At 34.2% G+C, this 15,893-nt stretch overlaps 1 protein-coding gene across 1 annotated transcript; it reads right to left on the bottom strand.

Annotated features, from left to right (window-relative positions):
* Positions 1-2,141: 2,141 nt before the first annotated feature.
* SPL8 (squamosa promoter binding protein-like 8) lies at positions 2,142-5,167 on the bottom strand. The gene is made up of 4 exons (XM_068622581.1): positions 4,509-5,167; positions 3,635-4,360; positions 2,804-2,943; positions 2,142-2,513 (listed from the first exon to the last, which is right to left on the bottom strand). Exons 2-4 carry the CDS (start codon positions 4,348-4,350, stop codon positions 2,377-2,379), a joined length of 993 nt encoding a protein of 330 aa, XP_068478682.1. The 5' UTR covers positions 4,351-4,360; positions 4,509-5,167; the 3' UTR covers positions 2,142-2,376.
* Positions 5,168-15,893: the final 10,726 nt, after the last annotated feature.

Here is a 15,893-nt window from a genome sequence, read left to right as displayed (position 1 = left end):
ATTGGTGAGAAGATAGCATAAATGAGGCAGTGATTAATTTGGTGGGTAGATATTAGTATTATTATTATTATTTTACCCTAAGTGAAGAGTGAATAAGAGAGGATAATTTGTTGGCAATAATTGAGACAAAAGTTGTCGAGGTGCTCACACACATTGCCTAATTTGATGAGAGTACTAAAACTCAAAGAAATGGTGTGTGAAAAAAAAGGATGGAAATGGTTGAAGGGCACAGTATTAATGATAATCTGATGTAAGAACTTGATATGGCTATGGCTACGTGTACCTTCCCATTCTTATTGTTTGCTTGCACTATCCATAAAAACATGCACCACATGGGTGGGTGTGTGGGATGCCCTAAACGCGTTAGACATCTTTACACACACCACACCTTCATCTGCCACTCAGCCTAACCAGTCACCATGTTCCCACCAAACACACCATAATTAAATCACCATTATCATACTTTCCACCATTTCTTACATGCTAATTCTTACCACACCATCATTATCTTTTTTCAAAAACACACATTAATGGTATCAATTTAATCTTATTAAGAAGTACGTAAAATCAATTTATAAAAAATATTTCTACCCAATTTATATATAATAAAATATCTTAAATATTACTAATTCATATTGAAGTGAAATTCGTGAAGGACTGAAAATGTAGCTGCAGAATTTTGTTTGTCAAAATGAAATGCAGAGCAATCTAGACAGTGAGAAGGAGGTCACAATGTAAAGCAGCTAGGAAAAGTGGTATAAGGTAAAAAGATTCAAAGTCATATACTAAGCATAAGCATGAAGATATGGTGTTTAATGATTAATTGCATTTTATGTTCTCCTTTTGTTTTTGTTGAATCTATAGTCTAAAATTTAAATAAACCATCTATTTTATATCAAGGTAATGGTGAGAAGACTGTCCATTACATTCCATTACATTATCTACTTATTATATAAGGATTGAAATACAGCTATTTGATCGCGATATATCAATTAGTTGATGAAATCGATTTCATCAATTAGTTGATGAAATCGATTTCATCAATTTTGTTGATTTCATCGAAATTTCACCAATTAGTCTAAAATTTAAATAAACCATCTGTTTTATATTAAAGTAATGGTGAGAAGACAGTCCATTACATTATCTACTTATTATATAAGAATTGAAATATAGGTATTTTATCGCGATATATCAATTAGTCGATGAAAATCGATTTCATTGAGATTTCACCAATTAGTTGATAAAATCGGTATAATGAATTAGTTGGTAGATGTGAGATGTTGAACATATATGTATATTATATATTAATGATATTTATGAATGAGTTTTGAGATTACTTGGTAGAAGTTGGTCATATGTATTGTGTATTTAAGCATTGAAGTGAAGAGAGAGGAAATCTTAGCATTATGGAGGCATGCAATGAAATGGTAAGATGAGGTGGAAGATTAGGATATCCTCCCTCAAGTTTGGTTTGGTTTATAGGTAGACCCAAGCGTTAGGTACTTAACAAGGAATAGCCACACATGTATGATGAGATTGTTGAGTGAGAGAGAGAGAGAGAGAGAGAGAGAGAGAGAAAAGGGCATCTGCAGGTTGATATTGGAAACAATTAACTGGGTTTAGTACAGCTATATAGCTTCCATAGAGGAGACAGCTTGACGGCTAGGGATTCCAATAAATGTTCCTAGCTACAAATTCACATCAACCCTATTTTATTACCACTTTTATTTAACTTCACTATATACTTATTATACACATTAATTCACACTCATAATATTATTATATTAATTCCCATCATCCCTTCATTTTTCCGGAAAAATTCCATGCCCAGACAAAACGAAAATAATTCAATGCTCCAAAATCAATATGTGTATACACCTCAACACCCGTGCTCAGCTGCCACAATTTCCTCAGAAACCAAACAGGTCCTATTTCCGGGAAAATCCAAATTGAGGGGTCCAATTTTCCCTTCTACGGTTTACCATAACTAAATTTTACAGCAGTGAAAATAAAGCTGAACACATCATAAAAATGGTAGGGGCCATTCCTCACCATTCCATTTGCTACTTTCTTACTATATCCCTAGCTACCATCACCACCACCACCACCATCACCACCCAATTATTCAAAAACACACACAATTGATATTAAGAGGGTGATTAACATAGATGCTTTAAATCAAATTCGTACAAATTAATAACTCCAGATTAATACAAACTTTGAAACTGAGATTGGGAGTTACAAGTGGAAGAAGAAGTAGTAGTACTAGTTCACTATATATATATTATTATCATCATCATTATTGTTGTTGACGCTCCTTCGTTAATTCCTTGCAAATGTTGATTAGCCATGCAAATTAAACTGCTCCAACATGCACTACCCGCTAGAGAAAAACAGTGAGCTTGAATTTGTAGAAGGGTTTGTGCTCTGATACGGCCTCTGCCGGAAATAGTCCGGCGGTGACACCGCCACCGTCACCGACGACGACTGAGCTCCGGAGTCAGGTGGAGATCCTTCAAAAAAAAATGCACAGTTGTTGCAAAAGTAGAACCAGAGAAAACCCTCATGCTCCCTTCACATAATTTTTAAGGAATCATGCATGTTTATGAGAAAGGAAAGATTGGAAATATGGTTTGTGTAAATTTAAAAAAGGATTGATTTTTTCATTCTTTGATGACAAGATAATTTGGATCTTGATTAGTGGTCGGTTTTTAATGAGCCATTACAACAAATAGAGTGAGAATTGAACATAGTAGAAAGAAGAAGAAGAAAAAGAAAAGAGAATGAGAGAGAGAAGTTGTACTTGCAACATTATCCAAAGAGGGTTGAGATTTCTGAATTTCTTGAGATGGTTGCTGAGTTTTTCTTCTGCGGCGATTGTGATCTGCCAATCTCTTCCTGCAGCTACGTTTTCCGTTATCAAACTCAGAGAGAAGATGGAACCTGCACGTCAAAATCAAACAATAGTTAATTAATTAGGCAAACACGTACCCCCAAAAAATAATAATAATAATAGTATATAGTTTTTATTTTGTTGATGCAATGCACTATGCAGCGGTTTTTAATGGTACTAACTAAAAGGAGCAAAACGATGCAGTACGTAGGTTGCAAAACTGAAAGTAGAGTAAGAGCAAACAAGAAACATGTTAGGGACGCAAATGCCCTCGGGATTTCCCCACGTACGGCTAACTCAATCATTATCAACACTCTCCCAAGGGCACATTCGTCTTTTTCACCCCACCCCTCCCATCCATCAAAAACATCAACTTTTAATTTCCGACATTTTATTAATTTCTAAGAGACTAAGGTAAAAATAAGACCCACACAGATTTTAATCATAGTTTTTTGTTAGGGTGGAGTAGTGCACTTAATGCACGTTGGAGTTCATAATCAAGGAAAAAATTTTGAACGAAAACGAAGGATGTTTTCGTCATTTCAAGAGGCTTCCCAATTGAATGAACATTTAATTTGAACTAAGTTTAACCCGTTGGTTAGTTCAGTGTGTTGTGTTGCAAAGTGAAATAAAATTGGTATGCAAGGAGGAACGAAAAGACGGAAATGCCCCTGGGAGATGGGAACTCAATGATTGATGTTAATTTTCCGCCGGTGGGGAACAAACAAGCGCCACCACAACCTGCTGCATTGCTGGCAGAATCGCTGAGTCAACCCGGCGGCGATAACGGTGGCGGCTTTGGAGTGGAACTCGCACACTTTGTGGCGGCGGTGGTAGTGCTTGGCCTGAGACAGATCAGCATTGCATCCCTCGGCCTGGCAGCGCGGCGAGTTCGAGGAAGCCGCCGAACCCGATTCCGCCGGCCGAGACCGACGGTAGAGACGGCTCACGAAATCATCCTCGGAGGAGAAATACGTTCGACCTCCGAGATTTAGGCCAATTCGTGAGCCGACAAAGTCCATGGGCCGCCCGACGTCCTCAGACTTCGGAACAAGGAGGAGTCCGCCTGGGCCGGGTCCGGGCCCTGGGCCGCAGTTGGCGGCGTTGACGTGGGGCAGCGGGTCAAGGGAGAGCATGGATGGGGTTGGAGGGTAGGAGGTGGAAGACGCGCCGTGGAAGGCGCGTGGGTCGAAGAACGGGTGGTGGTGGTGGTTGAGGTGGTGGTGGTGGGGTTGCGGGTTGAAGTGGTGGTGGTGGTTGGTGTAGTCGACGGTGGCGGCCGCGGCGGTGGTGGCGTTGGAGTGTGTTGGCGCGTGAAGAAAGTGGTCGGGGATGAGCGAGTGTGAGGCGTAGTGGTCGAAGATTTGACGGTGGGTTTGGTCGGAAGCTCCGGCGGCGGTCTCCTCGTTTCCTGTTAGCATTATTGAAGACGGGTTTCCCCATTCGTAGTCCAACATGTCTGAAGCACTGAAAACACAAAAAAAAGTGGTAATAAAATAAGTTCGAAAGAACAGCAAGAAAAAAGAGATTCGAGAAAAATAAGGAAAACAAAACATGGGTTTTGTTTTTTTAAGGAAGGGTTTATGAAGAAGTGTTTTGGGTTGTGTTGTGTTACCTGTGTGAGTTTGGAGAGCGAAGTGAAAGAGTGGAAATATGATTGCAAAGAATAAAAGCCCTAATTTGGAGAGGTTGTGTTGGTTTAGCTTTGCAACTTCATTTTCTTCTCTCTATCTATCTATCTCACCCCAATGGCGTGCACATTAAGTCTTTTTTTCTTCTGTTCTTGTGTGTGTTTTTCTTTCTCTCTCTCTCTCTCTCACTCTCTCTCTCTTTCACACTTTGTGGTTTAAGACTCTGCCTCTTGCTAAATGGATGTGCGCTTAAAAGATCTCACTTTCACCCTCAAAAAGCTGAACCCTTTTGTCCCCTTTCCCCATCTCTCTCTCTCTCTTTCTCTCTATGCCAACAAAAAGTTACTACTCTTGCTCCTTAATTCCCTCTCTCTCTCTTTGTTTCTCTCTATTGGTGTGTTGTGGTGTGAGAGTTTGAGGGAAACTCAGTTTATGAGGCGGCTTCTGCAGACAGTGGGTAATTGGTGGGTGATCTGTACTGAGATATATGTTACAACTTCAATGGAAAATTACCATTACAATCCAATCAAATACCATCTTTTCACTTTTTTCTAAAAGGTATAAACAAAACTTTCCTACAATATCATCTCCATCTTTTTACATTACTCTCCCCTCCAAACTAACATTACCTTCATAATTCACCAATTTTATCCTTTAGTACCAAGTTATAAAGGTAAAGTTTTTATTTTTATTCAATTAATAATACCAGAAAATTAACTTTTCCCAATGTAGACCAAAATTAAGAAACTTACACCTACACAGTATAAAATGGTTTTACATTGTTAATATATAGTTTTTGAATAAGAGGGTTTTTTTTTATCAGAAATAAGAACCCAATTATAAAATGAAAGGCACAAGAATTTGATTTGGTTCATTTGAAGTGATTAATCTAAAATAAATTGATGTGCAAGCATAATTTTGGGTTCAATGGAATGAACATGCAAACGTACGGACACACAGAAACTGAAGATATTTTCTCCATACAGGTGCAATTACCCTGCTTTTTGTACCAGATAAGTTAGAGGAAGAAGGAGCATGGTGATGGTGGGAGCAGTAATTAATTAGCAATGTTAGAAGTAGACAAAGCAATAAAACAAAAACTCATTAACCCAATTTTGAACTCAACAAGATCATCAGAACCTAGAAAAATCAGAAGCAGTGTCTGCAACATACAATCTAAATTAATGTTTTTGTGAAATGTAATAATTTGTTGGTGAGATAGGTTAATAAACTGAAGAGAGTGAGAATAAATTTTTGGACCCACAATCTGATTTTGAGTTTGGTCCGTTTGATGAGTGGCTCCCAGATGAGATGATGGTGATGATTAATTGATATATGGCTAGGTGGATTTTGTGATTGCTTAATTGAATTTTCGCTTTCTTGCTTTTGCAAACGCACCCCTTTATTTCGTTTTTGAACATTTGAAAGGGACTCTTTAGAACAAGTGCAACTGCATCTGTTTCATTATTTCAGTGTAAAATAGCACCATGTTTTTTACATTAAAACTTTCAACCCATGTGATTCTTCTCCTAAACACACTCACTTTATTACACATCTTAACGGTTTAGTTTCATTTTAATTTCCAAACCAATGATTCCACCACTTTCAAATTCCACCCACTCAACTTTTAATTAAGCCTTGTGGTTATATGCTGTTTAAGTTCTAATTAAGCAAAATTTACATCCCATGATTGTGCTTAGTTTTAGTCCTTGCTGAGTTCTGAATTTGGCATCATTTAATTCGACCTTAGAGGAGCAAAAAACAAAAAAGGAAAAGTTGTCAGTGCATAAATCAGATCTTACTTGACTTCTTAAATATGAACAGCTTTATTTATAGACTATACTGCGAAACATAAAGCCTTTCTCTTCTTTCTCTTACAATGTTACTGCAAGAACTGATATGTATTTTCAAAATCACCATTAAATCAACCTACTATTTTGCAAAATCAGTAAATGACCTTCAAACCAAACTTTCAATAGCCCCTTTAATACATCCATAAAATATATAAAAACAAATACAATTTTAGGAGATCATAATTTTTTCCCTCAAATATATCTTCAACTTTATATATATATATATATATATATATATATATATATATATATATATATATATATATATTGAAGAATCTCACACTTTTCAATCAAACATTCTTAGTAATACACTACTTTCTTAACTAAAATAAATTCTCTTTCACCTACCTCCTATTACCTTTCTTTTAATATTTAACTGATTAATTACAACTCTTAATCTCCCCTTAACTTTAAATTGAATTTCAACAATTTTCTCTAAACAAATGTTGATGGTTAAAAATATTTTTTATTATAATTTAAAATTTGTAACATGTTTAAGGATACATGATTATACACTAAAATACATTTATATACAAAGCATGTGTATTCAGTGTAGTGCATATACTAAATTCTTACTTCTAAAAATGTAATCATCTAGAAAATTAAAGTTGAAATGGAAGATTTTGAACCTAAAGCTCTAGTTAATTATCTGATATGCACAGACTCCAATGAGAATATGCATTGGAGCACAGACATGTGTTTATTGGTTTTGGTTGACTTGGGGTTTACATTGGAGGGTTAAGTTTCTATTATACTGATCTATGCAGCATGCAGAAATTCTGTGTGCACTTGATTTTGTACAAAAACAAAGGCATATACATGTTCAGTACTATAGTCAGTTTGACATAATACAATGCTCATGCAGCATTGCAGCATTGCAGCAGCAGATCCATCAACCTATATATATCTATCTATAACTCCACCCAGCAACAAACAAAATGATATCATGTCAATATTGGAATTAATTGTACTTATATAGACAAAACATGCATGCACCAAAATATATTATTCTCTCTCACTCACTGCACTCACTGACCATGCAACCTAGCTACTACACCAAGTTCTTCATTTCATCTGTACTATTCTACTCATTACTGTTCTTTATACCATTTTGTAAGCCTCAACATAGAACAATAGAGAATCAAGTGACCAACATATATAGCAAGTTGCTAGATAACTTGTTTCTTAATTAATTAATAATTTCAATACATGAGAAAAATATCCCTGGATCGTTCTTGATAAAAAAAATATATGTTGAAAGAAAAGATGTTGTGATGTGTGTGTGTGTGTCTGTGGGAGAGAAAGAGAGAGAGAAGATGCTGAAAGTGTGAAAGAATTGCAGTCATTAAATGGAGGAGGGGTTGTGAAGATGGTGTTGCATTTTGTGGTGATGATGCTTCCACATTAAGATGGAAAGAGTGTGAATTGAAGACTCTAAAAGAGAGTCAAATGTTGGGACCTTCTATGGCCCAAAAGCACCCATGCGAACCAAATTCTGCTGGAATTTCTGAAATTATCACGTGGGCTACCTCTCTACATCACACCGGGAGAGTTGGTGCAAATTCTTTTTATACCATTCAATGCATTTTTTTTTATGATTCTTACAAAATTTTACAATCTTCAAAGTAATAACTAGTTTTGCTGCAAAACTCATCGATACATGTTTCAAGACAATTTAAAAGGTATAAGAATAAGTTATAGATTATCCATTAAAAGATCTTTAAATAAAAACTAATGACGAAGATTAGCTTATTTATTTTAAAAAATTATTAAATAAAAATTAATTCTAGAGATTAAAAATAATTAGTCACTGTATTAATTAAGTTAGATAATATTTTAGAGACTAAACAAATTATTGATATTTAAATTAGTTTATATAATTAATAAATAATTTTTAAATTGATGTTTAAGTAGTTATGAAGATTTTAACTACCAACTAATTAGATTTGAAATTGTTAGCTAGACATGGATAGTTAATTAGATGTCAATTCAAACAAATTATTAATAATAGAAATTAATTTAGATATTAATAATTTTATTAGTCTTTATAATAAGATATAATTTAGTTAATAACTAACTATTTTTTGTTTCTAAAATTATTTTTTATTTAATGATTTTCTATTTTTATAGATTAAAAAAAGTTAAAGTAGAAAAAGTTTAATAATAATAAAAATAACTGAAAAATATATATCTTAGATTAAAATCCTATTCATGACTTTTATGTAATAAAAATTAAACTTTGTTTTGTAGTGACTACTTTTAGCCTATAATAGCAAACTTTGTAATAAAAATTAAAGTTTGTTTGAAATAAACATTATCGCTTTCATATTATTAATTAAAAATTGTTTATTTGAAACCTCTTTATACTTCTTTAATTTAGAAATAGACTTTTATTTGAAAATGAAAACGTGCTTCAGCTATGAAAGATTAAGCGAAGATGTGTTTTCCCTGATTAGAGCACATATTAGAGACATTAAATTTGTTTTTGAGGAAGTTGTTTAAAACGAGTTTTAATGAAAGCGATAATGTTTAGGCTTATATGATTTCGCCTAACTCAAGATCGCTAAAAGTAAAAGTTAAGACACACTTAAGTGATAAATTTATTTATAACAAAAAAGATATTATAGTTAAACATATAAAATTTGATTTTAATATATTAATTTTGATTATGAATTTATATATTAGTTTATCTTAATTAATATGATAAATAAATAAATAAAATTGAAATTATTTTTTTTATATTGTTAAACTATATATGAAAATAATGAATTAACTTCTATAATCGGTTGCTAAACATATTCACGACCGAAACAATCACCAAATAAATATGGAAGCGAAAATTCTAATTGTAAAACATTTAGCAACTGAGTTATAAATTAGTCGTGAAATTGCGACCGAAATTTTGATCTTTATTCCGTCGCAAAAAAATTGGTCACTAGAATTCAGGAACCCAATTACCGACCAATTTTTTTAAAGAAACTTGGTGGCTAAATCAATGGCTTACATAAAAGGTGATATCGACCACCATTTTCTGTCGTTAATAGATTAAAATAATTAATTAAAAAAATCTTGTGGTGGCTAAATGGAGATTCCTATAGTGACAAAATTAATTTCAATGGCTAAATATTTTTTAATTACAGCGACCAATTTTGTTTCGGTCGTTAAACAACAACTTTGTAGATATAGTCACCAAATCAGTTTCGGTGGCTATTTTTATATGTATTATTAATACCTATTTAAAATGGTATTTTGACCATTTTATAAAAAAAAATCAAATTTGCTTATAGATACTCAAAATTCAATCAAGCTAAATAGGAATGAACTTCAAATACATAGTTTAAGAAAGAGTTATACACAAATTAAAAGTAAATCATATTACACAACAAAAACTATTGAAAACAAGTTAAAAAAGTCAAATTTATTATATAATTCAACACAGGTAATCTTTTTCTGAATTGTCATCTCTAATGTGCTCTCCTTTATAATGTCCACTAGTAGGATCTAAAGAGTCTGATATGAGATTATTCATTTAAATGTCTTGTATGATGAGTTGCATCTGCTCATTTTGTTTGCACATCAACTCAATTTGTTTGTGCATGCGTTCACTTCGCTTTTCATGACTTTTCATCAATACCTCCATCTTTTCTTCAAGTGTCCGCTCTTGGCATCTTTTGTCATAAGCTCATCATTTAGCTTTTGAATAATCTCACACATTTCTTCTATTTGATGGACTATTAGAGCTTGACTTGTAGCAGAGTGACCACTTGTGGAACTATTAAATCTTTTGCTCAATACACTAAGTACATAGACATTCCCTTTTTTATTTCCACCTCCAACAACATCAATGTATATTTCATTGTCATCAATAGAGGCAACATGAGAGTTTTGCGAAAATTAGCCTTCAAGCATCTGTTGTTGTTGGGCTTCTTCTTAGCGTTTCTTATATTTTTCCTGAAAATGAAGTCAAATTGATTATTGTGAAGAAAACATATAGTAAAAATTAAATTATAACATAAAGTTTAAACATACCGCAAGGTCGCAGGTCTTGTCATTAACCCATTTTCCAGTCTTCAATTTCTTCATTCTCTCTACAACCTTCCAAGTAGTTGGTTGTCGTTCAAGCTCCTTAGTCTACGTAAATTTAATAAAAAAAATATAATATATTGTATTTAAATTAAGTATAGGAAAACAAAAAATATAATAATACCATTTTCTCAAAGTGAGTTGATGTAGATATGGAACCACCACAGTATGTTGAGGCTCCCTTCTCAACAGCCCGATTACCTTGGCAATGAAACTCTTGTTTTGGAATTATGTAGAACTACAATGTTGGTCCAATGTTGCTCGAACAAGTGGTGGAATCTAGGTCCCCTTATCTTGACGATGCATAACTTTACTTATAGCATTTTTAAAGATACGAGAGGCTTTTGTATCAAAAATGGATCTAATGAGTTGGTCTTATTCCAGATCCCACCTATACTCTTTTTGTATGAAAAATAAATTAAAAAACATACATTGTAGAATAATAAAATAAAATTTTAAATGTAATCATAACTCAAATTACCTTAAACTCTCCAAACTATCTATCTTTGAGCTCAAGAAGAACCTTCTTTCAAATGGGACGGGGTTCATCATATTTTTGCTTGATGATTTGTGAGATTACATTGGATGGTACATTTGTTGGAGCAAAACTGTGTTTAAAACATATTGTGAAAATGATATATGGAAATCAAAACATATTGATGAATAACAATTAGATTAAAATATACTTACTCTCTTCTTCTGCATGAAGCCAGAGTCTTTGATCAACTACATTGTTAGACTCATACTCAAGTGTAAGAGAGTCTTGATCGGTGAATGTTGATTCATAGTTGGTTATGTAGAAAAGATAGTAGGATTTGATTCTCCTACATGATGTTCAATATCTTGTTCGTGAAGTGTACGAAGTGGGGGTCATTCATAGATAGGATGTGTAGACTTCATGGTTGTTAGAAGAACAAACTAAGGGGGAATATTAGTGTTGGGTAAAGATCTATCATCAACACGAACACCTCGACCACCATGATTAGGTGGTCTACGACCACCACCTCTACCATTTGGTTTCATCTACAAGTAAAACATATTACATTTATAAGATGTAATTAATACAATAATCAAACTGGATCAATCAATTTTGAATAAACAAAATAAGGTAATCATGATCAAAAGACTCAAACCTTATTGTGTTTTCTACAACCAAATATGTCAGTTATATTGCCTATTATTCACTACAATTCTGGGAAACCACATTAAAATTAAGGTTTAATTACCTTTTTCGTCCCTATATTTATAGTCAATAGTCAATTTGGTACCGTGGTTTTTAAAAAATTCAATTTGGTCCCTAAGTTTTTTAAAATGTATTCAAAATGGTCCTTTCTGTTAAATATCACCAAATAGCGTTAAGTGGTGCTTATGTGGCAGACACGTGTAAGTTACGTGGATGGTGCTTACATTACTTTAGTGAACACTGAATTAGGGTTTAGGTTATTCAAATTGGGGATTTTGAATTTCTGATTTAGGATTTCTAATATGAGGATTGCTCCCCTGGTTGGATTTTGTGGTGCGCTTCCCTGCTTCGATTCCATTCGGAGGTGTACTCCCCTCATTCGATTCTGTGGTGCGATCGTGAGTTACGATGGTGAGTTGCGTTTCCATGGTCGATTTGGAGGAGCGATTATGTGGTGCGGTCCAGAGGTGGTGAAGGGGCAGCGATTGCGATCCAGACCGTGATGCCGTTTTGTGATTGCTCCTTTATAAGGTTAGTAATTTTTGACTTAGTTTCAGAGTGGTTCTGTTTTTTATTACTTTTGGAAAACATATACAGAGTTGTCTACGATGTAGGGGATCACAGAATCGAATGAGGGGAGCACAACCGAATGGAATCGAAGCAGGGAAGCGCACCATAGAATCCAACCAGGGGAGCAATCCTCGTATCAGAAACCCTAAATCAGAAATTCGAAATCCCCAATTTGAATAACCTAAACCCTAATTCAGTATTCACCAAAGTAATGTAAGCACAATCCACGTAACTTACACGTGTCTGCCACATAAGCACCACTTAACGCCATTTGGTGATATTTAACAGAAAGGACCATTTTGAATACATTTTAAAAAACTTAGGGACCAAATTGAATTTTTTTAAAACCACTGTACCAAATTGACTATTGGCTATAAATATAGGGACGAAAAAGGTAATTAAACCTAAAATTAATGTAAAACATAATTTAGACAAGGTATACAATCAATTTTAATGCATGAATTGCCGAAGAGATGTCTTTGTTACTGAAATCACTCTCAATGTTATACTCACTTGAAATGTATTCCTCCTCGTATTATTCATCTATGTTTGTTTCATTTAGTAATTGTAGATCTATTTTTGATACAAACCAAGCCAACAAGGAGATGACCAAGGATGCACATTACCATTCACACTATGAGAAGTCATCTCATCAATCAAGTGAAGACCTCACCAAGGATATAACAGACCTCACCAGAGGGAGAAATGGACACAAACCAAAGCATTAAATGTTCTTCCTTCTGGTCTTCTTAAGAATAAAACAAGTTGTAATAATTTGGGATCTCTTTAGGGGTGCAAATAGCAACATAGGATAGAATAAGTGCCTTTAGCATAAATAGGAGTGCTCAGAGCGAAATGGGTTTGATCCAAGCCCACTTTTTCAAGACAAGGCACCTAGAAATAGGTTTTTGACCTAGTTTCTAGAAGAAGAGCCTAAAGGTGCAGTTTTGACCTTAGTCAACCCTCATAGGCTGCCCCTCCCTTATTTCACATCTACTCTTGCCCTTCTTGGCCACCAAGACACCCATTCCTATAAATAGGGTGCCTTACTCCATGTATGTCATGTTAATTTTGAAGAGAAAAGTTACTATGCACAAATTGTGTGAGAAATGTGTGAGGATTGAATCCTCTTAGTTAGGTCTTATCTTGAGCAGTGTGAGACTTTCAAGTGGAAGCCCTTCACTCATCTCGGTGGCTACCACACCCCAAGTGGCGTGAATCCCTCTTATAACCACTCCATAAGCTATTATTCTTTCACTCTTTTCAATTCATTTCCATTTCATATATGTCTTTGTCTTAAATTCTTACTTGTGGTTATGCTTTTATTATATGCTTATGGTGCATCTCTCGGTTCGGTCATGACCACCATTGATGTCTACCTTGTTTCCATTTCCATTCCACATTGCATTCCTTCTATCACTCTATATTTATTTTTCATCTTTGCCTTTGTGAAGTGAACCTTCACACATAAACATTTGGTTAAGTTCGTGTCCAGTGGAAATCTTCCTTAGGTTTCACCATTAAATTGCTAAAATCCCAACTCTAAGTAAAGTGTCACCATAAAATGGAACCATCTAAAATTTAACTTACATCATGTGGTATTTAGAGGTTTGTTTTTTTAAGCATATTTGCTTTGAGTTGATTTGGCACTTTACTTTTCTTGCCCCTTTACATTCTTGCCTTTACATTCAAGTAAATTTAAATTCATCCCTTTACTTTCTTGCTTTTCAATTCGGCATTTATCTTATCATTAACTTTGTTTTCGTTTTTTGATGATAAATTGTGTCTTTTTTTGTTATTGTCTCTTTTGCTTTGAGTCATATGTTCTTCAGTGTTTCTAGGAGTTCTTATATTTTTCTTCTACTTACTTTGCTTTTAATTGTGAAAGTTTAAAAGTAATTAGAAACTTGTTTTAGTAGAAGTACATTTATGTTCCAAACAAAAGATTTCAAGTGATCAATTAATTTGAATCCCAAACTTTTTTGTGAAAATTGGAGGTCTATGAAAATATGCATGATCAAAACTATGGACATCTCATTTCCATAATCCAAAAACAAGTATAAAAAAAATATATAAGAGAAGTGGCGCAAGCTTTTGGTTCCAATCTTATCAAATAGCAACATTTCAAAATAGTGGGTTCATTTTTATTAGCAAATTGGTTTCAACATTGTGGAATTTTTTATCCTTTTGCTTTAACAATTTCTAAAGAAAGGAAAATTTCATTGTTAAAAGTTTTAGTAAGTATCTTAGAGTCTTTTTGTGTGCCTTTTCTTGCTGTCTTTCTTTAAAAGTTTTGTCATTCATCTTTTCTCAAACTTGGTTAAGCTTTCTTGTTTTGTGCTTTTCTTGTTTGTCCTTTAAAATTTCCTTGTGGTCCTATTGAGATCAAGTGATAAGGGCTTTGTCCTTTTTCATTTGAGAGTTTTCAACACCAATATAGACCTTTGTAGAGAGGAAAATTTCTTTTGAGTGCTTTGTATCTTTTCCTCTTTGTTTTACACAAGAGTGACGCAAGATTAAGGGAGAGTGATCTAACTTTTCTTTCCCTAATTGTTTGTATTTTATGGCTCATCTTTCTTCAGGGGAATCATCAAAACCTCACTTTCCCCAAAAGGCTTTCCTTATGGGTGAGTTAGCGACGGCAAAAAGGTCCCTAGCACAAAAGGAGGAAGAGATGAGGCAATAGGAGGATAGGCTCCAAAGGCTTAAAACCACACAAGTAAGACAACCAAGGAGGTGGGAGCATAGGAGAGCTACAAGAAGTTTCACTCAATACGGCAACCATGAGGAAGATGAATATTGGAAAATGAATCAATTTGATGAAAGGCGCCAACATCAACACCATCCTTCTAAAAATTCTTTTCCCTATGTAAAATTGCCTAGTTTTAGTGGGGAAAGTGACCCTAACATTTACTTAGGATGGGAGGCTAAGGTAGAGCAAATCTTTAATGTACATGAGGTCCAAGAGGACCAAAAGGTAAAATTAGCCTCCTTAGAACTTTTAGACTGTCATGTAGTGGTGGCACAAGACTATAATGGACATTGGGCTAAACAAGAGGTCAGTCATGGTCTCTTGGTATGATTTGAAAGAATACATGTGCGCGAGGTTTGTTCCTTCCTATTATAGGAAAGAACTCTTGTTGAAGCTCCAACGGCTTCAACAAGGACCTAATAGTGTAGATGAGTACTTTAAAGAGCTTGAAACAATTTTAACTAAAATTGACATGCATGAAAGTGAGGAGTCCAAAATTGCTAGATTTGTAAATGGATTGAGATGGGAAATTCAAGATGTGGTAGAACTTTATGAGTATTCATCATTGGAAAATTTGGTTCACCTTGCCATCAAGGTTGAATCTCAACTTTCAAAGAAAACTCATTTCAAAAACTCTCGTAATGATGGCTACTACCAATCATCTTGGAAAAACAAAAACAATTTTTCTTCAAAAACTTTTCCTTCAAATTTTGAGAAAGATTCCACTTACAATCCTAGACATTCTAAACCCTCCACTTCTACACCTAAGTCACCTACCAAAACCTCAAGTAAAAAGTCTTTTAAATGTTTAGGTTTTGGGCATATTTCATCCAATTTCCCTTCTAAGAGAAATATGATGGTTAAAGGGGGAGTTGTCATGAGTGATCATAGTTCACAAAGGTCTAGATCCCCTACCTCTTCTAGATCA

The sequence above is a fragment of the Phaseolus vulgaris genome, chromosome 10 (assembly GCF_051622355.1).
Source record: "Phaseolus vulgaris cultivar YP4 chromosome 10, ASM5162235v1, whole genome shotgun sequence".
Lineage (NCBI taxonomy): Eukaryota > Viridiplantae > Streptophyta > Magnoliopsida > Fabales > Fabaceae > Phaseolus > Phaseolus vulgaris.
This window is presented reverse-complemented; position numbering and strand designations above follow the sequence as displayed.